A 23850-nucleotide genomic window follows, 5' to 3' on the forward strand; every position below is an offset into this window, starting at 1 on the left:
CGATTTCCAGCACCTCCCCACTCGTGATGACCCCCCCAATCGCTGGCCTCCCTCTAGTCCCGAATGAGTGGGACCCCCCCCCAACCCACCGATCACCCCCAAGCCCCATGCATAGTGCCAAAGTGCCCCCTGGAGTACCTTATTTGTCAGTCACAGCCTGAGAATGACATGTTTATCCCCACACTCTGTTTTCTGCCCATTAACCAATGTTCAATCCATACCACTATATTTCCCCCAATACCATAAGCTCCAATTCTGTTTGCTAACATTCTACGTGGGACTTTATCGAAGAAAATCCAAATACATCACATCCACTGGTTCTCACTCATCTATTTTGAGTGTAACATCCTCAAAAATACTCCAATTGGTTTGTCAAACATAATTTCGCTTTCATAAATCCACACGGACTCTTACCAAACTCATCATTATTTTCCTTAGGGCACAGTTGTTCTTTTCTGCTTTCAGAGTTTTCCAAAAGATAGATATCCTGAACCAGAGAATAACTTAACTGTTCTGGAGACTACCCTCCAGCAGTGGTTACAATGATTTGCCACTTACCTTGAGACAAGCCTGTAATTGTTATAGAAGTCCCTTCCACATTGGATGCAACAGATCAAATTTGCTTGGTTAGGCTCCAGATACCCACAAGTTATAATAGCTTGGTTATATTGTCCATTTCACTAAGTTTATTTATTAGTGTTACAAGTAGGCTTACAACAACACTGCAATGAAGTTACTGTGAAAATCCCCTAGCTGCCACACTCCGGCGCCTGTTCGGGAACACGAAGAGGAAGAATTCAGCATGGCCAATGCACCTAACCAACACGTCTTTTGGACTGTGGGAGGAAACCGGAGCACCCAGAGGAAACCCAAGCAGACACAGGGAGAACATGCAAACTGCACACAGACAGTAACCCAAGCCGGGAATTGAACCCAGGTTCCTGGCACTGTGCCGCTCCATGCTGCTAGTTTTGACAAAGTCTAAAAATCCACAGAATGCGAGATAAAGGAAATACTTAAATGTTCATGTAGCAAAATGTCATTACTTTTGACCATATTTACCGAATTATTTCCCATTACATTCACAGATTGTTGCCTGTGTACATGTTTTTTTAAAGTCTCAATTTTTAAATAGTATTTTGTGGCAAGTTTGTCGAATGAAGAGCTGAACCACAAAGGTTTCTTGGTATAATTATTAATCTGAGCAGGCCAGGGTGCTTTCAGTGGGGTTTGGGGTCTTCCAAAGGTGAACAATTCTCCTTAAACTCTAAACATTGACCTATAGGGCTCAATTGACTGAGGCATAACATGAAAACTGTTGTCAGATCATTGGGCGCTTTGGCCCGTCACTCCCCGAATTCACTTTCCTCACCTTCTAAATGCTGCGACAATGGTTAGGCTGAGGCACCTCCTGCATTTTCCAAGCCCCAGCAGCGGCTTGGTACAGAATACCCTGTATATGTAATCAGAACTTACTCAGAAATTGTGTCAAGGTCATGATGGTGGGACACTGGCAGACAGGCTGATGGTCAGAGAAGAAAAATACAGTCCCAAATCTGGCATGGTAAAATCTTATGTAATAACATAAGTAGGAGGAGCCTGAGTAAGCCATTTGGCCTTTTGAGTCTGCTCTACCATTCAATAAGATCACGGCTGATCTTCTACTTCAAATCCACCTTTCTGCACTAATCCCTTAATTTTTAGTATCCAAAAATCTATTTGTAAAAGCAGACAAATAGGTTAAGTAGATCCACACGAGTGTCACTGCTCTCCAACAGAAATTCACCAAAGCACTTTAAGATGTTTCAGCTTGATAAAGTGCAATATAAATGCAATTACAATAAATGACTATACTTTCAAAAATTATTACAGAATGTTAAGTTTGGGGAGGAAAAACCATCAACTCTAATGAAGGGCAATGCAATATACAATTTCTTCTTACCTCTTCAAATACATCAAGTCCTGCCCCACCACACTGTCCCGATTCCAATGCCCGAAGCAATGCTTCCTCATCAATAATGCCTCCTCGAGCACAATTAATAACCTTGACTCCTTTTTTGCATTTGGCAAAGGTTTCATCATTCAGGAGTCCTAAAGATTAAAAAGATACAAAGCATGACAATAAGATAATTTTGTCAGACTTGAAGAATGCCTCCAAACTGCCGATTTAAACAAAATAAGATAGTTTGGATTCATTGAGAAGCTTTATCTGAAAAAGGTACAACTTAATTCAACCAAAGACTCAGTAAGTTTATCCAATATGTCACTGAGCCATACAGACCAAGATCATCCCAAGAGCTAAGCCCAATAAGATATGAGCTAAAGCAGAAACATACAAACCTACGTATGAATTAGGAGTAGGCATTCGGCCCTTTGAGCCTGCTCCTCCATTCGATAAGATCATGACTGATCTGCTTGTGGCCTCAACTCCACTATCCCATTTAGCTTCTAAATCCTTTGATCCCTCCTTTTTCAGTCAAGAATCTAACTCGGCTTTAAATACATTCAATGACTGTCAGACTAATGACCTTCTGAGCGAAAAATAAATTCTTCCCATTTCCAACTTAGAGGCCCCTTATTTTTATACTGTATCTCCTCATTCTAGTCTCTCCCACTGGTGAAACATCTTCACAGCCTCCACTCTGTCAAGTCCCCTGAGAATCTTGTATGTTTCAACAGGATTACTTCTCATTCTTCTAAACTCCAATGGTTACAGGTCAAAACTTTCCTCATTGGATAACTCCTTCATTCCAGCAATCTGCTGTGAACTGCTTCTAATGCAATTATATTCTTCCTTAAATAAGGAGACCAAAACTGTATAACTGGGCGGCACGGTAGCACAGTAGCACAGTGGTTAGCACTGCTGCTTCACAGCTCCAGGGACCTGGGTTCGATTCCCGGCTTGGGTCACTGTCTGTGTGGAGTTTGCACATTCTCTTCGTGTCTGCGTGGGTTTCCTCCGGGTGCTCCGGTTTCCTCCCACAGTCCAAAGATGTGCGGGTTAGGTTGATTGGCCACGCTAAAATTGCCCTTAGTGTCCTGGGATGCGTAGGTTAGAGGGATTAATGGGTAAATATTTAGGGATATGGGGATAGGGCCTGGGTGGGATTGTGGTCAGTGCAGACTCGATGGGCCGAATGGCCTCTCTCTGTGCTGTAGGGTTTCTAAGATTTCTAGGGGAATTTCACAGTAACTTCATTGCAGCGTTAATTACTCCAGACGTGGTATCACCAAAGGCTTGTACAACTGTTGCAAAACTTCCCAAATTTATATTCCATTGCCCTTTCAATAAAAATCAATATTTCATTTGCCATCCTAATCACTTGCTGTACCTAGATACTAAAATTACATGATTTATGTACCAGGACACCCAGATTCCTCTGTAACACTGAGTTCTGCAATCAATCTCTATACCATAACACTTATCTAATTTCTTCAATCATTTTGCTTCACCTGTATTTAATGATGCTAATATATGATCGGTATGTCTGAGATTAAGTTTTTCTCAATTTCAGATGCACCATTTTACACAATCTTCTTTCACCCCATATCCTCACTATGTTGGAAGTAAGGTTTACCACCGTTTAATTTCTATTTGATTGTTTTGGATTTCAAAATTAGGCAACTCTGTCCTTCCTCAGTCTTGCCTTCATTACAATCTTCAAGCTTTTAAAATAATAGGTTGTCGTCAAATTTTGTCACCATTTCTGGATTTGTCTTGTCCTTTTTCTTTTCTGTTTACAAACTTGTGTAACTGCTCAAATGGGCATTGGACCGTAACCTTGATTTACCCAAATAAAAAAAAAATTAAGAATCAAAATGCACCAAGCACAGTATTCAGAATGAAAAGTATCAGCAACACACATTTTGTTGGTCAACAACTTACAAATAGATGAGTTAATGATCTGACAGTACATCCTTCAACAAACCATTAATCTGTTTTTTTTACCCTTTGCAGATGCTGACCAACTTACTGTGCACATCCAGATTTTTCTCATCTTACTTTAGTTTTAGAATTTCTCAGTTGTTCTCTTCAATCCAGATCATTTAGAGTCTGATATTGTTGAAAGGGGCACGAATAAATCCCACCAGATAACTTATTGTTCATCACCTTAATTGCATTAAAAACGTTACTCACAGAGATCTATTGCTAGTGGTGTTACTGCAGTGGATGACAAGGTAGGTCTCCACTGAGGTTCAACATTTGAAATAAATTATACACCATTTGCATCAACTGTTAAGCTCACACAAAAATGAAAATGTCCTTTTAAAATCAGCATGCAACACTTTTGAGGCACCAAACACGGACTTACCTTTGGTAGATGGCATTAAAGGAGTGTGGACAGTGATGAAGTCACATTGTGGCCAGAGGTGTTCCAGATCCAGGAATTCTACTCCAAATGTAGCTGCCACTTCAGCAGAAGTGATTGGATCATAGCCTACGGTCTGAAATAATAATTTCAAAATGTATTTGCTTTTAATTCACAAGACGCTTTTTAATTTCGGTCCGATTCACCATTTTGTGTTCTGGGCTCAACAGAGGTCCAACAACTAAACTTCTTTGAATGACTAAAACAACTTCTTCTACTTAACATAATGTCCCTAATAAAATAAAACATTCCAAATAAAGATGAAAACACTCCGATACCATGGAGTGTTGAATGGTTATGGATAGTGACCAAAGGCAAAATCAGATGACTTGAATATTGAAGGAGGGTCTAGCGACAGGAATGCAGGAGGAGTTTTGGGAGTGCAATCCAAAGTGCATGACTGAGGAAGTTGAAGGTTTTGTGACTGAAGATAGGGTAGAACATTACAGAGGGATGATGGGGAATCAGAACCCATGCAGGAGGGAGGCATTGACAAACTCAGTAAACACTGGGCCAAGGGCGGTTGTTGTGTGCAGAGGGCAAGGACAGATCTTCATGTGGATTGTCCCTCCCTCCAGGTTGAAAGTCAAAGGAAAGCCCCTCCATTGCTTGCGTGGATCACCCTGCAGACATTTGATGACCGCCGGGAGACTTTAAGAGCTGCTGGCCAATCATAGGCTGGCAGCTGTCTGGTCCCAAAAAGGGCCACCAGCTGCAGTACCATGGCTTCGGATTTCATGTGTCATGGATTTCAGGGCCAGGCTGGCACAGCCCTGCGGGTCAAGGAATGGTGGGGGATGTGGGGGTGACAGGAGGCACACAATTCCCAGCCAACAACAAAGCCATCTGACTGCCTGCCTGGACCTGGAACCCATTGCCACAGGAAAGTTCTAACAGTGTCAGGAGAGACGGCCAGTTTGGGTGGGCAGGCTGACCCCTTCCTGCCACAGTTAAAATCCCAGCAGAGGCATAGGGCTGTTGCCATGGCACCCAATGTTTCACCATCACCCCCTCTGCCGCACAGCAGGAGGGGGTGAAATTCCAGTCAGAGTCAGGACAAAGATATGGGAGGGAGGGAGAATGAAGTGAAGTAGATGGTCTCAACTGATGAGACCAAACAATTCATGAGCATTTCACTCTGGGGTGATGTATTCACAAATCAGCAACACAAATACTCCAATTACGAAACACTCAAACTAAATTTGAAACAAAGGGCCCGATTTTACCGTTTTCATTCCAAGTGTTGAATCTGGGCGTGATTCAGATCCGACTTGGAAATCTGTTCTCAGGCGCCCCCATACACACAAAGCCCCAAAAAAATCACAAGTCTGAATCGTGCTGTGGGCGGGGCTTATTGCACCCGAAATGATTGGAGCTCTGAACTGCGCATGCGCAGTGAGAAAAATATTTGAAAAGGCGCGCCTGGGCGGCAAAAAGCAGATAAAGCATCGCGGGAGCAAAAAGCGGGAGCAATGGCCCCCACAGTCACTGTCCCACCCCGACAACATAACTTTCCCCCTTATCCACCCCCCTCTCCCTCCGCTACCCAGACCGATCGTGACCCACTGCCCCCCACAGATCCATCTGCCCCCCCCCGCCCCCACCAGTGAGCAAATCGCCCCCCCCCCCCCTCACCCACCAGTGAACAAATCGCCACCCCCACCCACCCCGAGATACACCTTACCCACCTCCCCAAGAATGATCTGGCCTCCCTCCCTCCCCAGAGGTACATCTGACCCACCCCCTCACCAGAGAATGATCGGGCCCGCCTCTCCTCCCTACCCACCCCTCCCCAACCAGACAACGATCGGACCCGCCTCCCTTCCCTCCACCAGGCAACAATCTGGCCTCCCTCTGCCCTTCCCCGCCATCCACCAGATACATCTGACACACCCCCCCCCCCCCCCCGCCCCCAAACCACCGATCTGAGTCAGAGAGCCATTGGAAGCTTTGAACTTACCTCTTCAGCAGCTGGAGCGCCCGAAATAAACTTTTTGCTGAGCATGTCTGTTTTGCGTCGAATCTGGATGTGCGAACGCGATGGTAAAGGGGGAAATGCTAATCAAGTTGGGCGGGCAGTTCATTAATTCAATTGAAATGCATGAAAATGTATTTAAAATTGCCATTGCACCCGTTTCGGGCGCGAATCGGATCGCAGCCATTCCTGGGCCTCGGTAAAGTGGCCATCTGCGTGGACGCGGATCGCATTAACGGCCTCATGCCCGACTTTACCATGTTTTAATGGTAAAATCGGCCCCCAAAAGGTTAAAAATACTCGCTCTGATTAATTAATAGTTCTGAATGTGACTCTGGCATGCAGAAATACAAAGAAAGCACTGTTTATAAACGTAGTTTGCTTTGCTGCTATTTACAGTAGGAATGCAAGAGCGGCACAGTGACACAGTGGCTAACACTGCTGCCTCAGCACCAGGGACCTGGGTTCAATTCCCAGCATGGGTCACTGTCTGTGCGTAGTCTGCATGTTCTCCCTGTGTCTGCGTGGATTTCCTCTGGCTGTTCTGGTTTCCTCCCACAGTCCAAAAGACGTGCTGGTTAGGTGCATTGGCCGTGCTAAATTCTCCCTCAGTGTACCCAAACAGGCACCGGAGTGTGGCGACTAAGGAATTTTCACAGTATCTTCATTGCAGTGTTAATGTAAGCCTACTTGTGACAATAATAAACTTTAGAATGCTTTACAATAAACTGGATTAGAGAAATGCTTTCAATATGAAGACTGCACTATTCAGTAACACAGTTCCAAAAACTATGAGAGAAAGATGGCAAGAGATACAGAGTGAGACAGCCAGAGCACGCATAGGAATGGAGCATGTGCACGAGACAGAGAAGCAGAGAGAGGGGCAGTGGGAGGTGGGCACACATGATTGACAGACATGGATTTGATTCGATTTGTCACATGCATTATACAGTGAAAAGTATTGTTTATTGCGTGCTTTACTAAGCATACTGTACAGAGAAGGAAAGGAGAGAGTGCAGAATATAATGTTACAGTCATAGCTAGGGTGTAGAGAAAGATCAACTTAATACGAGGTAGGTCCATTCAAAAGTCTGATGGCAGTAGGGAAGAAGCTGTTCTTGAGTTGGTTGGTATGTGTCCTCAGACTTTTGTATCTTTTTCCCAACGGAAGGAGGAAAGAGTTTATCTGGGATGTGTGGAGTCCTTGATTCTGCTGGCTGCTTTTCCAAGGCAGCGGGAAGTGTAGACAATGTCAGTGGATAGGAGGCTGGTTTGCGTGATGGACTGGGCTTCGTTCACGACCCTTTGTAGTTTGTGTTCTTGGACAGAGCAGGAGCCATACCAAGCTGTGATACAACCAGAAAGCATGCTTTCTATAGTGCATCTGTAAAAGTTGGAGTCATAGCGGACATGCCAAATTTCTTTAGCCTCCTGAGAGGCATTAGTGGGCTTTTATAACTATAGTGGAGGGACCAGGACAGGTTGTTGGCGATCTGGATACCTAGAAACTTGAAGCTCTTGACCATTTCCACTTTTGTCCCCGTTGATGTAGATAGGGGCATGTCCTCCACTACGTTTGAAATCAACAACTTCATTTTGTTGACATAGAGAGAGATTATTGTTGTCACACCAGTTCACCAGATTCTCTATCTCTTTCCTGTATGGTGTCTCGTCATTGTTTGAGATTTGACCCACGATGGTGGTGTCATCAGCAAACTTGTAAAATCGAGTTGGAGGGGAATTTGGCACATGGACATGGGGAGGGGGTGCGCATGTGCGATGGGTATGGGGAGGGTCTATAGCCTACAACTTTGTCTGACACTTGCAACTGAGCCATGACAGGCACAATTCTTCCATCTAGTTGCAACTTTTTTCCACCATCAGTCTTGCCTATTCACCTACTTGCTCTGCCTTTTGCAATGCCTTGAACTTGAGAATGGTGCTATATTAATGTAAATCTGTTTTTCTTTCTTTCATGAGTTTTTGATTGCTAGGTTACTGAGTAGGTACCTGGTGCAAACAGAATTTCAGTTTTTTGTTTTTAAGTTCAATAGCTGGGAATTGTTCTGCATCAACAGCCTATATAAAGATAGGGGGATGGAGGTATAAAATGCTAAATTATATTTCACTGTTTTGGAGAACCCTTGCAATAGTCATCCAAAATAATAGAACAATTGTTTTAATATCACTCAATCCTACTTTTTAATCAGCCAACCGATTAAAAATGTTACTGGATGCTTACGTTCATAATGTTTCAATGGTAGTATTGTTCACACTTCACTGGGAAAACAAAGGCTGATCACAGCTTTTCAGAAATCAGACTGCAGAAAATTCCAGCTGCAGTTTGGAGAATAACACAGTTTGAGTGATTCAATCAAACTCTGAAAACTTAGACATAATGGGGGTGATTTTGAGTCTGCACTCTCAGCAGAAATAGCGGCACGATTCGCGCCGGCAAATTTCTGAATTCCGATCTTACCAACCCCTCGCCGGTGGAGTGGCCCGAAACATGCTGCAGGATCACAAGAAAGCTCAATTTAATACATTAGCAAGCACTCTCTCCAGGACCCACCCCCACCTCTGGATATTCAGTGGATGTCAGTGTGCCATGATGCCGGTGCCATTTACAACAAGTTCACCTAGAACCCGTCGTGTTTAAAACTTCTGGTACTTCATGATCTATTTATAAATTAAATTTGAGCTCATGTTTGAAGAAAGCTGAGGATCTCTGCTGAGGTCAGAACTCAGTTGACATTCTACAAGTCACATATTTCAAAGCAAGATTTCCACAAAATGATGCTAATTGTACATACAGTACAGTATTCGTAGTGCTATTTGAAAACAGGGCATTGGTGACACACAAAATTTTGGCACAATATGAAAGACCCATCCTGTTTTTCAATGAAAGAGAAACAATATTCAGCCTCATCCGTTTAAACAATCTCTACATTAAATTTTACCAAGCACCTTCAACCTCCACATAACTCTGGGAGGAGGATGTCATAAGTTCAGTAATGCATCATTTAATCATTGTACGCTGGTTACACAAATCAGGACAATCAACAAGTTGAAGTTAGGTCCTCAGAACAACTTTATTTCTAGTTTTTCTGCAGATATCTTGGAAGTATTTTAGTAGCTTACGACATGTGTGGAAGCGAATAGTATGATCAGTACATTCAAATCAGATTAATTATATGAAAATTTATCAGGATATTAATTTAACATTTGGGGCTGGATTTTATGTCCCCTACCAGTCATGTTTGCAGCATGGGGGCATATATGACAGGTGGCTAGCCCACCACCCTCCTGCCAGCCCCTTACCCAGTCCCTATAAAGCACTGGGCAGGCAAGTGCTGAAATTGGCAGTCCACCAGCCATTTAAAAGAAATCATCAAATTAGTTTGTTGACAAGCCCAGTAATTAAACAATCATGCTGCCCATGCCATAATGCAGAGGAGTGGTGTGGAGGTGGTGAAATTTGCATCAGAGGCATTCCCACTCCCCAAATCCCCTCCCTAGGCTCTCCGTCCAAAAGCCCAAAAACTTACCTGCGTCCAGTGGACACGTCCCCTTCATTGCAGGGCCTCCTGCCAGTTCCAGCAGCGTTAACTACCGAGCTCTGGCAATTCTCGAGGGCAGGACTTCCACTCTCTGGGAGGTGATTTTTAAGTTGCCTGGCAACAGACATTTGCAACTGTGTGGGGGAGGTGATAAGCAATATCCCCCATAACACCATGAATTTCAGCCATTCATTTAGCAATGCTCCCTTATTGATACTGGCTGCACTCAACTACAGCATGACTAAGAAGGAATACTCTCACTTGCAGAGCAGAAATTAAAATTCAAAGCATTGGTCTACTTAAATTCAGTTTTAATGGCAGGCAATATTTGATATTCTACTGTGACACCTGTTGCTCATCTCAAATAAACATTAGCATGTTTAACTTCTTTATATTTCATATAAAGTAATAACGCATAGGAAGCTCAAATCATGTCACAACAATTTGAATATTCAACCTTCTGTCACAAAACCCCTCACCTTAAACTATCTGACACAGGAAAGCAAATCATCTCTTAACAAAAGATGGTTTTAATGATGCTCACCATTTCACAGTGTACGTGTGCACCCTGCAATCTTTATATGCTCTTCATTTATGAATGAAGATTTGACAGATAATTAAACTGATGTCTTACCACAATGGCATTACCTGCATTCCAAATGATTGCATTCTTGTTGCTACTTCCTTGCCAATTCTACCAAGCCCCACAATTCCAAGGGTTTTCCTGAACAGCTCCATGCCCATGAACTATATTTTAAAAAATCAAGATCAACATCTGGTTAAGTCACAAGCTTTAAGTTGAATTTCAAACAGGAGTAATGGGGGTAATCTTCAGCCCATGCTTGCCGTCCACAATTTCCGATTTTCACCGCTCCTCACCTGTGACATAATCAGGTTCACACCTATTTTCATATATTTAAATATAATTAAATAACCCCCCCACTAAAGTACATTCAAACTGCACCGATATGACGTCAGTTCAGTGCAGTTTATAACAGGTTCACCCAGACATCAACCTGTTCTGGGGATCCCCCTGGGGGTGTAAAAGTGGAGGGGGACACAGTCAGGCAGTGCCCTGGCAATGCCCCCAGCACAGGTTGGCACCATGCCCATTCCAATCTGGCAGTGCCAGCCTGTGCAGGGAGTTCCCAGTAAAGTGGGGGCTGGGGGGGGGGGGGGGGGGGGGGGAGGAGGAGGAGGAAATGTGTGTGAAGAGATCCATTGATATGTGGTGGTGTTCAGGAGCAGATGTGGGAGCTGGGGATCCCACCAATGGTCATTTTGCGAGTGGGGGCAATGCAAGCATTGACTATATGGGGGTGGGGGAATCCGATGTTTGGGAGAGAGGGGGTTGAATGCTGGCTCCGAATGTTGGGATCCCCTGAAACCTCTGTTGGCCTGGGGGGGGTAGGGGTTCATTCTTTGTTCTCATCGTGGGCGCCCTTTAAACATGGCGCCCAGATCTCAGTGCAGCCAGTGTGTTGAAACCCCGCGCCCCCCCTACTTGACAGCGTGAATCACGCCCAGCAGTTTTTTTTGGCAGCATGTGGCAATATCAGTATATTGGCGGCACAGTAGCACAGTGGTTAGCACTGTTGCTTCACAGCTCCAGGGACCTGGGTTCGATTCCCGGCTTGGGTCACTGTATATGTGGAGTTTGCACATTCTCCTCGTGTCTGCATGGGTTTCCTCCAGGTGCTCCAGTTTCCTCCCACAGTCCAAAGATGTGCGGGTTAGGTTTGATTGACCAAGCTAAAATTGCCCCTTAGTGTCCTGAGATGCGTAGGTTAGAGGGATTAGTGGGTAAAATATGCAGGGATATTGGGGTAGGGCCTGGGTGGGATTGTGATCGGTACAGACTCGATGGGCCGAATGGTCTCTTTCTGTACTGTAGGGATTCTATGATTCTATCTGGAAAGAAAACTGGTGCGTTTGTCTGAGAACATGTCATTTTCCCTCGCCAGAACCAACACTGCCATTTTTTGGTAAGATTTCAAGAACAAAGAAAATTACAGCACAGGAACAGGCCCTTCAGCCCTCCAAGCCTGCACCAACCATGCTGCCCGACTTAACTAAAACCCCCTATCCTTCTGGGGACCATATCCCTCTATTCCCATCCTATTCATGTACTTGTCAAGATGCCCCTTATAAGTCACTACCGTATCTGCTTCCACTACCTCCCCCGGCAACGAGTTCCAGGCACCCACTACTCTGTGTAAAAAATCTGCCTCATACATCTCCTTTAAACCTTGCCCCTCGCACCTTAAACCTATGCCCCCTAGTAATTGACTCTTCCACCATGGGAAAAAGCTTCTGACTATCCACTCTGTCCATGCCTCTCATAATCTTGTAGACTTCTATCAGGTCTCCCCTCAACCTCTGTTGTTCCAGTGAGAACAAACCAAGTTTCTCCAACCTCTCCTCATAGCTAATCCCCTATTCACCCAAAACAACTAATACATCTACTGCTGTTTGCATTTTCTCATGTGCTAACTTTCTTTCCCAAAGAAATGGACCACACGGGAAACCTTTCCCCATTAATGGCTACTGGTGAATTTAACATACATTGCCTCGGCAATGAGTCACAGCATACTCTTAAACTGTGGAATGTTGGGGACATTACAATTGAGCCTGACATCAATGCATAGGCACAACTCAGCAAGGCAACTGAATAGAGGATTTGATTTTATTCCCATCTACACCCCAAATCACCATGGCAAAATGTAATGCCCCCATTTAGCATGGCTGAGAACAACAGCACACATTGGCTATTAAACTTGGACATATCTGGTCAATAAAGCAAAACAGCAAGTAGCAGTGTGTTGACCACCCATTTTACACACACTACTCCTCCAATTAATTTTTTGCCAATGCAGATAAAAATGGTTAAAATGTAAATTTATAAAAATATTAACTTGAACACATTCCCATATCACAATCGAGAGATTTCTAGTTGACTATTAGCAAAGTGGCAAAATTGCAATCAATTATATTTCATAAAATTATATCAAATAAATGGTCGGTGGCTCCATATTTGAGTTTGAGATGAGCTTATGGCCACATATCTGCCCAAACAATATGACCAGTTATTTCCACTTGTGTAACTTCCTTGCTCCCTTCCTAACAGCACAGAGTGTATTTACACCACATTGACTGTAGGGTGATGGTTATCCACCACCCTCTCAAGGGCAATTAGGGAACAGCAACAAGTCCTGGCCAGACCAGCGACACCCAGATCCCAGGAAAGAATTAATCCATGCCTTTGTTACCTCTAGACTTGACTATTCCAACATACTCCTTGCTGGCCTCCATATTCTACCTTTCTTAAACTTGAGGTTATTCAAAACTTTGCTGTCCATGTTATAATTTGTGCCAAGTTCCATTTATCTTTCACCCCTATGCTTGTTGGTAAAATTTTAAAATTCACATTCTCATGTTCAAGTTCCTTCATGGTCTCGTCCCCTTCTCTAATCGGTCATCTCCTCAAACCCCATAACCTCCAAAATGCCTGCGCTCCTCCAATTCTGGCCTCTCGAACATCCCTGATTTTAATTGCATCACCCTTTGTAACAAAGTCTTCAGTTGCCCAAGCCGTCAGCTCTGGAATTTCTCCCTAAACCTCTCTGGTTATCTACCCTCCTTTAAGACTCTGCTTAGATCAAGCTTTTGGCCATCTGCCTTAATGTTGTCCTTTCAGATTTGGTGCTCACGTGAAGCACCCTGGAATGTTTTATTATTCTGTTGTATTCTTTGCAATCCTCTTCCTCCACGTCCTATTTTTACTATCCACACCACTGCCTTACCTTCTTTCTCTCCCAGTTTCCAGCTCTCATGGAAGCAACTCCCTGTGGAATTTGCCTGCAATAACAAAGTTAAATCTCATTTTATTTCACCACAGCTGCAAAAACAGAACACCATTCTGTTCATCTTTACTGAAATCAAACTGCAGTCAGCAGCAAATCAGGATACAACAATAGCATTGAATCAAAATGCATGGGGTTAATATCCATTGTTGGAAAAAGGCCGAAAGACTGTATGAACATATAAAAATGGCAGACAATACAAGACCAATTTGTTTGCCAAGCTTGTGCCACCCTGCATGATGCAACCTACACACATCATTCAACACATTCCAACCCCATGCCTTCGGTTGTGGAATCTCCTGGAAAAGGTGGAAGGACAGAAAATCTTTAAGTTTATTTTGGCAAAAATGCTGGTAAATTCCTCTCTCATCTACCCCAGACAACCAACCAAGCTTTAAGAGATTATGGTGACTGGTACCACTATTCCTGTTAACAAGCCTACATTTGTGACTCATGGGGCCCTATTTTACCACTTTAATTAAGTGCTGGGCGGACTTGAAACTGGGAGTGTTTCAGATCTGACTTTTAGACCTGTTCTCAGGCACCCCCATACGCACTCAGCCTGAAAAGAATAGCAGCGATTCTGAATCACGCTGCTGATAATGCCTCCGCCCTGGCCCCCACAGACATTGCCCCATCCCCACGACATAACTGACTCCTTATCCCCCCCATCTCCCCGCTACCCAATCGCAGCAGCCCCTGCCCCCTTCCCCCCCCAACGATCACATGCAGAGTGGCAGCAGAACCCCCTCCCTCCCCCCACCGATCACACGCAGAGTGGCGGCGGAACCTCCTGCCCCACCCCACCCTCCCACCAGCCATCTGATCCCCCTCCCTCCTCCCCCCACCAGAAAGCCATCTGACCCCCCCCCCCCCCCCACCAGAGAGCCATCTGACCCACTTTCCTCCCTCCCCCACTGTCAATCTGAGTCAGAGAGCTGCAGAAGCTCTGAACTTACCTCCTCAGAAGCTAGAGTGTCCGAATTGGACCTTTGTGGACCAAGTCTGTTTCTCACCGAATCTGGACAGGTGAACGCAGTGGTAAAGAGGGAAGTGCCAGTAAGTTTGGGCGTGCAGCCTATTAAGTCAATTTAAATGCATTTAAATTGATGTCACGCCTGTTTCGGGCTCAATCCCAACCGTGGCCATTTTCGGTCGTTGAGGCGGGCATGGATTGCGCTACTCGCCTCACGCTCGACTCTACCAAGTTTTGCGCCTGTTTTCGGGCACACTTGATGGTAAATTCGGGCCCATGATGATATCTTCCATTCACAAATTCTTGCCCAATTCCCTTTGGAATCCGCTCTCTACACGTTAGGCAACTTATTCCAAAGGCTGATCATTCTGAAAATAACTACTTCCTAGCATTCAATTTTTTTTCTTTCATAACGATATACCGATGTTCCTAATTCCTCACTGCCTATCTCGATAAAGTAGTGTCTGCATGTATAGAATTTTACATAATTGAAGTCTTTGTTGCTCAGAATCAAAATCCTCAGCTCTCTAAACTTGTCCTAATATGGGAGCTTCTCTGAACCAGGGCCTTTTTCAATTCACAGCACGTGAGGCAAACAAAACTTGACACAGACATCCAGCAAAAAAAAAGCTTAGAGATATTAGAGATCAAGACAGAAATTAGATTTGGAAGTTGCTCTCTTTAAACCAGCATGAAAACTCTTTTCAAAATCATACAGTAAAGATAGAAAAAGTGCTACAAATTTCACATTCTTGTGAAAGTTGCCAAGTGCCAGAAGGTTACAGCCAGATGGACACAGATACAGCCATGAAAATGAACTTTCTGGGAGGCTTTAGTTTTTATACAGATGGGAAGAGTCGTTCAAGTGAGTGCACTCAAGAGTTTTCAAAGCCAACGTGTTCTGGAACCAAGAGGGCAAGTCACACTAGATTTGATAATTAGTAATGAGCCAGATCTGGAGAATAATCTGACAATGAGGGAAAATAATTGCCATAAAAAGGGAGACACGTTGTCCATGCTTTTAGTCTTGCACTCATCAGGACAAATGGAAGAAAAGAAATTTCAAAGGAAGCAATGTTTATATTGCATGATGAAAGGATGCTGATTGATTAGCAAGTCAACTCTGATTATGACAATGTCTTGAGCAGAGAATACTCCAGGGAATTGTTCCCTTCAAAAGGCTCATTGCCTGGACATGTTCCTTCAGAATCAACTTGCCAATTAGTGGATTTTTCACAGCAACTTCAAGCCTACCTGTGACTAATAAATAAATTTCAAACTTAATCAGCACCCACTTCTCCTGGAAATTGTTGCTGCCTTTGAAATTTGGCAGTTTTGCATCTGTTCTAATGAGTGCAAGGCAAAAAGCTTTGACAGTATTTCTTTTTTCAGCAATAATTAAACGGAGAATTTGTTTGTGATAATAACATAATCTGATTCAATGTTAGATTTGAAAAGGAGAAACACACCACAGTTACCAAGTTTCCAGATTAAAACTAACTTTTAACAGGGTGAGTGAGATAGGCTGACAACTACATGTGAACAATGGGAGGTGTTCAAAAATAATTAATCTCAATACAGGACCATAATAGAATCAACTAAGGGACAATATCTTCACTTATCAAGTAAAACAGCCTTGGTTGATAAGACTGATGAGAGATAGAAGTTGGATAAACAAATGTGTAAAGAATAGTATGGATACAGGAGATTGGGAGAGATATAAAGAATAAACAGAGACAAAAAATATACTAACTATAAAAGCAAATAGAAAGTCAAGCTTGCAAGGCTTATCAAGACTAACAACATGTTTTTACTTATATTAGAAGGAAAAGGGTGGTCTTTTGAAAAATACATGCGGGTAACACTGCAATTAAAAATAAAGAAATGGCAGACTTATTGAATAATTATTGTGCACACTCTTTACAATAGAGGAAAAGAAGAATATAACTGACAATCCAAAGAAACTAATTAGCTAAGGGATATTAAGAGATATGGAGCCACGTTGGCTAAATAGAGCAGGGATACAGATCAGTCATGACCTCATTAAACCACATTTGTTCCTATGTTCTACGTTTATCCTATTGAAATCTGGTGCCAAGAACACAAAAAGTATAACTTAACTTTTCGTCCCCTTCTTGAGGAGTCTCTGTGGACTACCATCTATCAGGTTCCAGCAGCAATTAGAACAATTCTCATTACTGCCAAAGAAAAGATATACCCTCTACAATAGCACATCACTTATCACTCCCAATAAATGTAGTTAAAACTGTGGAATAAATTTGAGATGCGAAATGTGAATTCATTTGGAACTTCAAAAGAATTAGACCATATTTTGCTCCTTTCCTTTCCCCACCCATATCTAACAAAAGAAGTTGGACTGTTCTATGGGTGGAGTAAGAAATACCAATGACACTTCACACCCTATTCCAAATTCTGCAAAGAACAACAGTGCATATAAAACCTGTCCAATATCATTACCATAGTCTGCTGTCAAGCATATTTGGATATAGAGTCACAGAGGTTTACAGCATGAGAACAGGCCCTTCGGCCCAACTTGTCCATGCCGCCCTTTCTTTTTTAAAAACCTCTAAGCTAATCCCAATTGCCCGCATTTGGCCCATATCCCTCTATACCCATCTCACCCATGTAACTATCTAAATGCTTTTTAAAAGATAAAATTGTACCCGCCTCTACTACTACCTCTGGCAGCTTTTTCCAGACACTCACCACCCTGTGTGTGAAATGATTGCCCCTCTGGACACTTTTGTATCTCTCCCCTCTCATCTTAAACCTATGCCCTCTAGTTTTAGATTCCCCTACCTTTGGGAAAAGATATTGACTATCTAGCTGATCTGTGCCCCTCATTATTTTATAGACCTCTATAAGATCACCCCTCAGCTCCTACGCTCCAGAGAAAATAGTCCCAGTCTATCCAGCCTCTCCTTATAACTCAAGCCATCAAGTCCCGGTAGCATCCTAGTAAATCTTTTCTGCACTCTTTCTAGTTTAATAATATCCTTTCTATAACAGGGTGTCCAGAATTGCACACAGTATTCCAAGTATGGCCTTACCAATGTTTTGTACAACTTCAACATTCCAACCCCTCGTGACTGCCCCTTCAACTAAGGGGAAATGGCTGCTCCTTATCCACTCCGTCCCTGTCTCTCATTATCTTGTACACCTCGATCAGGTCACCCCTCAGTCTTCTCTGCTCCAACAAAAACAACCCAAGCATATGCAACCTCTCCTCATGAATGTTCCCAGGCATCCTGGTGAATCTCCTCTACACCCTCTCCAGTACAATCACATCCTTCCAATAATGTGACAACCAGAACTGCACAGTACTCCAGCTGTGGCCTCACCAAAGTTCTGCACAACTCCAACAAGACATCCCTGCTTTTGTAATCTATGCCTCGATTGATAAAGGCAAGTGTCCCATATGCCTTTTTCACCACCCTACTAACATGCCCTTCCACCTTCAGAGATCTGTGGACAAACATGCCTTGGTTCCTTTGTTCTACAGAACTTCCTAGTGTCCAACCATTCATGAGTACTTTCTTGTCAAATTACTCCTTCCAAAGTGTATCCATCTGCCACTCATCTGCCCATTCCGTCCATATCATCTTGTAGCCCAAGACACTCAGCCTCACTGTTAACCACCTGTCCAATCTTTGTGTCATCTACAAAATTACTAATCCTACCCTTCACATAGTCATCAATGTCATTTATATAAATGACAAATCATGGGGGGCCTAACACAGATCCCTGGGTACGCCATTGACCAGTGGCTTCCAGTCACTAAAGCAGCTTTCTGTCATCACTCTGTCTCTGACAACTAAGCCAATTTTGAATCCACTTTATCAAATTACCCTGAATCTCATGTGAATTTTTTTTTTTTTTTAAAAGTCTCCCATGTGGACCTTGTCAAAGGCTTTGCTGAAATCCACATAAACTACATCGATTACACTACTCTCGTCTACACACCTGGTCACCTCCTCAAACAATTCAATCAAATTTGTTAGGCATGACCTCCCTCTGACGAAACCATGCTGACTATCCCTGATCAAGCTTTGCCTCTCCAAGTGGAGATAGATGTTCTCCTTCGGAAGTTTCTCTAATATTTTCCCTAGCACTGACGTGAGACTCACTGGTCTGTAGTTCCCTGGTTTATCTCTACAAACCTTCTTAAATAGTGGAACCACATTAGCTGTTTTCCAGTCACCCGGCACCTCCCCCGTGGCCAGAGAGGAATTGAAAAGGGGGGGGGGGGGGGGGGGGCGCTCCTGAGACCTTAATGGTGGGCTGGGGGGTCCAATCTTTTCGCTCAGGGGGTCACATTTGCAAATTGTTCTCATTAAAGCGGTCTATAAAGCGAATTTCCAAAAGGTAAGGTGTCGCAGAATAAACTGAATTTCAAAAAAAATGGAGGTTTTAAGGAAAGAAACAATTGCTGAATAAATGGAAACCAATGTCATAGCAATAAACTGTTGAGTTAAAAAGGCGATGCAATAAAAGTGACCAGAATGTCAGAGGTCAGTGTATGTGGATGAGAATGCATGTATGTATTAGGTGTGTAGCGGTGAGAGTGAGAGAAAACTGAGACTGGGTATAAAGCAGACTCGCACTCACCCCCACCCACAGTCATTCACTCCCGCACATAAACACACTGTCATTCAATCAGATCCACCAACACACACATACACACCCTCTACACAGTCACTTGCTCCCTCCACACACTCACTCAGTCACTAACTCACTCCCTCTCCTCCCACAGTCAGTTACAGTCTCCTCCGCGGTCCCACCAAAATGACAAAACTTTAGCCTTCTCTGGCCCCACTGTGCGTGGCCTTCTGGGCTCTAAGCCCCACCACAGTTTTGCCAAGGATACCATCATTAGGCCACACACACATTATAAACTGATTTGTGGTGTATGCTCTTCAATGCTTCAATTGTAAGAACATTTTTTTCTGTTTTTTTGGTAACTTAATGCCTTGGTTCAATAATTTTTGTTAGAATATAAATATAGCTGGAAAACCTTACCGCGCCAGGCACATGATCATCGCACAGGTCATTTCTGCAGCACTAAGAGTGTTTCCATTTGGCGTGCTTTGGAGAAAAAATAGGATTAATATTAATTCAATTGCTAATCTTTTGAGGATTGCAGCAGTAAGCTTTCATCCAAGAAAAGCATGGATTAGCTGGTTCAGAGAATATTAAAAACGTGTTTCTCAGTTTCTATGTCATTGGTTTGGTATTTTAGTATTATGAAATATTGCTGTGTAAAGTGATCGATTCCAAATAAACCTTTACCAGTTCTATTTCTTTAATTTCAAAATACAACAAGACCAAATACTATGAATACTTTGAATAAGAGTCCCTGCAATCTCCTCCCATAGCAGTCTAGGACACTATTCATCTGGACCTGGAGATTTATCCACTTTTAAGGCTGCCCAACATCTTGTCCTTGTCCTTCCCTATGTCAATTTGCTCAATAACTTCAGAATCTCTCCTGAATTCCATACCATTGTCCTCATTCTCTTGGGTAAAGACGGATGTGAAGTATTCATTCAACACTCCACCACTGTCCTCTGGCTCCACCCACAGATTGCCCGCTTGGTCCCTACAGGTTCCAGAATTTGTTTCTTTGGACCTGAAAACTTAATCATACGTTCTTAGACATCTGGTCCGGAATCGATAGCTAAGTCAAAGATAATTATTTAAAATAGGTTTTCTACATTATCAACAGCAGATATGTGCTGGAAGACTGTTGATTTTCTGTAGTCATAGGGCTTACAAGTGGATCTGCAAGCCAACATTTTTTGAAGAACTTTTGTTAATATAATTTCCTAATGACTTTTCAGTCAGTTTTAATCAGTGTTTATATAGAATAAAACCATTCTAGTTCATAAGCAGCACCTGGAATACGGGACTGATAGATACACGTCAGCAAGTTCCTGTTCATGAAAATGCCATTGTGCAGTATTGCGATAAAATGTAATTAATTGTTTTGGTCATGACATGGGAAAGGAGGAAAATAAATTTGCGGCTTCAAATATTCCATAAAGATAGTGAATAGATGCTATACATAAAATGATTTTTTAACTTATCATAGCAAAACTAGTTACTTTTCAGACGTGTTATGCAAATCTGTCATTTTGAACATATTTTCAGTTTTAGAATTAATTGTTCTTACTTCATCACAATGATTCCATTCCTTGTTGATGCATCCACATCCACATTATCCACTCCAGTTCCTGCTCTACCTATTATCTTCAGATTCTTTGCAGCATCGATAACATCAGCAGTAACCTTTGTTCCAGAACGGATAATAAGTCCATCATAGTCCTATAATAAAAAACTCATTGTAACTTGCATCCAGATCTGTATGTTTACTGCAAGGTTACCAAAGAGCATTGTAGAGTATATTTTTCACATATCTATAATATTTTAAAATTATTACATACTAATTAGGAGAAAAAGGCCATTTGGCCTCTCAATCTTGCTCCACTGTTCAGTAAGATTGTGGGCGATCTGACTGTGGCCTGAACTGCACATTCATCTACCCCGATAACCTTTAACTCGTGTTAGTTTAAGAATCTATCTATCTATATCTGCCTTAAAATTATTCACTGACCCCTGTCCCCACCAATCTCTGAGAAAGAGATTTGCAAAGATTCACAACACTCAAAATAATGTCTTCTCATCTCCACCATAAATGGGGGACCTCTAATTTTTGAACTGTGTCCCTCAGTTCTAGTCCCTGCCACACAGGGAAACATCCTTTCAGTGTACACCCTGTCAAGTCCCCTCAGGATCTTGTAAGAGCACTGCTCAATTTTCTAAACTCCAATGAAGCCCTAGCCTGTCCAACCTTTTCTCACAAGATAACCCCTCTGCCCACCAACCCATCCCAGGTATCCTTCGAGTGAACCTTCTCTGAACTGCTTCTAACGCAGTTAGTTTTACTTTCACAGTTATTCGATAATAAGTTAGACTATTAAAAAGTATAGTTGGCTTCACTGCAAGATTGAAGGTTTGGTAATGTTAAACAGCTGTTCCCAGTGATTGTTCACATGTTCAAGTCTCAATTAAATGTTGAGGAACCCTGAAGCTGCGATTGCGACCTTGCAACATCATACCTTTTCATTGACGGGGAAAGCAGAAGTCAAATGAGATTTGGAAAAAGAGAAAACAAGTGGGAAAAAAGAGAAATAAAAGAGGAAAACAAACATGGAAGAAAAATGAGGCACAAGAGGATGATCCTTCAACTGCTTCTGCCGGGAGAGGATTGGGGGGGTAAGGACCTGCATGATTTCCGGGGGAGAAACAAATCAACTTTTACGAATTTAACAGTCATGGAAACAATGTTCTGGGCATAATTAATCGACCGATTTTCCCAAGGAATGGTGCAGGCAGAGAAAATAACATTAGAAAAATGAATTGCGAATGAGAGAGTAAATCAAGATCAAAGAGTGAAACACAAAGGAAGACTTTATTTCCTCGCGGGGATTGACATTACTGTGATTTATAGGGAAAGAGAGATTGGTCTCCATTTTCTTGCAAGTTTAAAATGAGAAGTGCATACAAACTGACTTCTTTATTGCAGACAGATATTTTGGGAGGAAATTATACACTAAATCAACTGCAATTATAATTCCAGAAGTTTGAATGATAGACTATAAAATGTCTCACTGCGCCTTGATCAAGATTCCGCTCGGACAATAGAGGCGAAGATGGAATGATTAAACTCAGAAAAGATTCTGAAAATCTCGGTTGTTCGTGTTGGAACCCTGGGCTACCGAGCCATTTCAAAATTACCTTCGGCAATGCCGAAAGTCGAATTTATTTTAAATTCGTAATGTTTTTTTTCTTTTTGAAGCAACTCCCACTGTATTAAGTTTATATATAAACTTATTGATGTGGTTGGACAAACGCCAGCCTGACTGCAGCCCGTCTCTTTGCACTCGGAAACCCCTTGGCGCGGTTGCATCAGAAAAGAGGAGTGTGATGTTGTGGTTTGGTGATCCAGGAGACGCCATCAGGTACACAGCAATGTACCAACAAATGTGTCTCAATTCGAAGTTTTGGTACACTGCTCCCACAACAAAATCCCAGCTCTGACACAAGGAGGATGAGGAGAATAGCATTTTCTGCACTGTTGTCTTTAGATTCATTTAGCAACACGGGGGGGGGGGGTTCGATTGCATCCTCCCCCAAATAAAAATCGCACCGTTTACACAGAGCAGCGCCGTGTCTGCAATACCTGACGGACTTCACCAAATACCCGCGGCGATTACTGCAACCAGCAGATTCTTTGAACAATACCTTGATTTCAGCTAGGAGTTCCTGTTTGCTCATACCCTCCCTCTGGACCACTTTGATGTCATTTTCTTCCAGAATCTTCTTGCAGCTGGCATCTACGCGCTCGCTGAGGAGGACATTGCGGACGCAGAAAGCCATCTTCCCTCCACAACGATTTTCTTCCCAACTTCCAGTCTCTCCACCCCGGAGCAAAACTGAGCACGTGGTCCGGGCTCCTGGGTTTTTAGGAGCTGCCCTAACCCCGCCCTGTGCCAAATTTATGCCGCATTCCCTCCCCTTCAAGACATTCAAGCACGTACACGCCGAGCAGCGAATCGCAACTGTCGATGCTGATTTTAAACTTGACAATGCGGTGGTGGTGGTGGCAGACTGAGATCTGCTTTGAATATAAAGAGAGTTGGTAAATCCCACAACCAGTATCCAGCTACACTGAGTCCTGGAGATCGTTTCCACCCAGCGACATCTTGAGAGTGGTGCTGGATTAAACTGGCGTTTCTGTGCTTTATTGTTCGGAAAGGACTCGTATTCAGGGATGCATTTCCATTACAAGCTCTGTCGGAATAAAGCAGATCCACCGAGGCATAGCAAACGTAACAAATGCACAACTGGTGACCCACCTCCCGGGAATCTCATTCTGTTCCCTTCAAATGTTAGTGCAGCGATAGGCGACATTAGTTCCACCACTCTGAAGCAGTTTTACCAACGCTTTATAAACGGCCTGGGATTTCTGCAGATCTCCATCTAACGCTTGTGCCATTTCTACAGATCTTCCTCATCTTTCGCT

At 43.1% G+C, this 23850-nt stretch overlaps 1 protein-coding gene across 1 annotated transcript in view; it reads right to left on the bottom strand.

Moving 5' to 3' along the window:
* The window catches only part of phgdh (phosphoglycerate dehydrogenase), a 39363-nt gene extending 16052 nt beyond the window's left edge, over positions 1 to 23311 (bottom strand). The window contains exons 1-7 of the mRNA XM_078229201.1: positions 23070 to 23311; positions 20938 to 21089; positions 19785 to 19850; positions 13709 to 13763; positions 10554 to 10652; positions 4314 to 4446; positions 1943 to 2091 (exon numbers count right to left, since the gene is read on the bottom strand). Of these exons, the coding sequence (XP_078085327.1) occupies positions 1943 to 2091; positions 4314 to 4446; positions 10554 to 10652; positions 13709 to 13763; positions 19785 to 19850; positions 20938 to 21089; positions 23070 to 23204 (789 nt within the window). The 5' untranslated portion in view covers positions 23205 to 23311. The remainder of the gene's footprint in view (positions 1 to 1942; positions 2092 to 4313; positions 4447 to 10553; positions 10653 to 13708; positions 13764 to 19784; positions 19851 to 20937; positions 21090 to 23069) is intronic.
* Positions 23312 to 23850: the final 539 nt, after the last annotated feature.

The sequence above is a fragment of the Mustelus asterias genome, chromosome 14, assembly GCF_964213995.1.
Source record: "Mustelus asterias chromosome 14, sMusAst1.hap1.1, whole genome shotgun sequence".
NCBI lineage: Eukaryota > Metazoa > Chordata > Chondrichthyes > Carcharhiniformes > Triakidae > Mustelus > Mustelus asterias.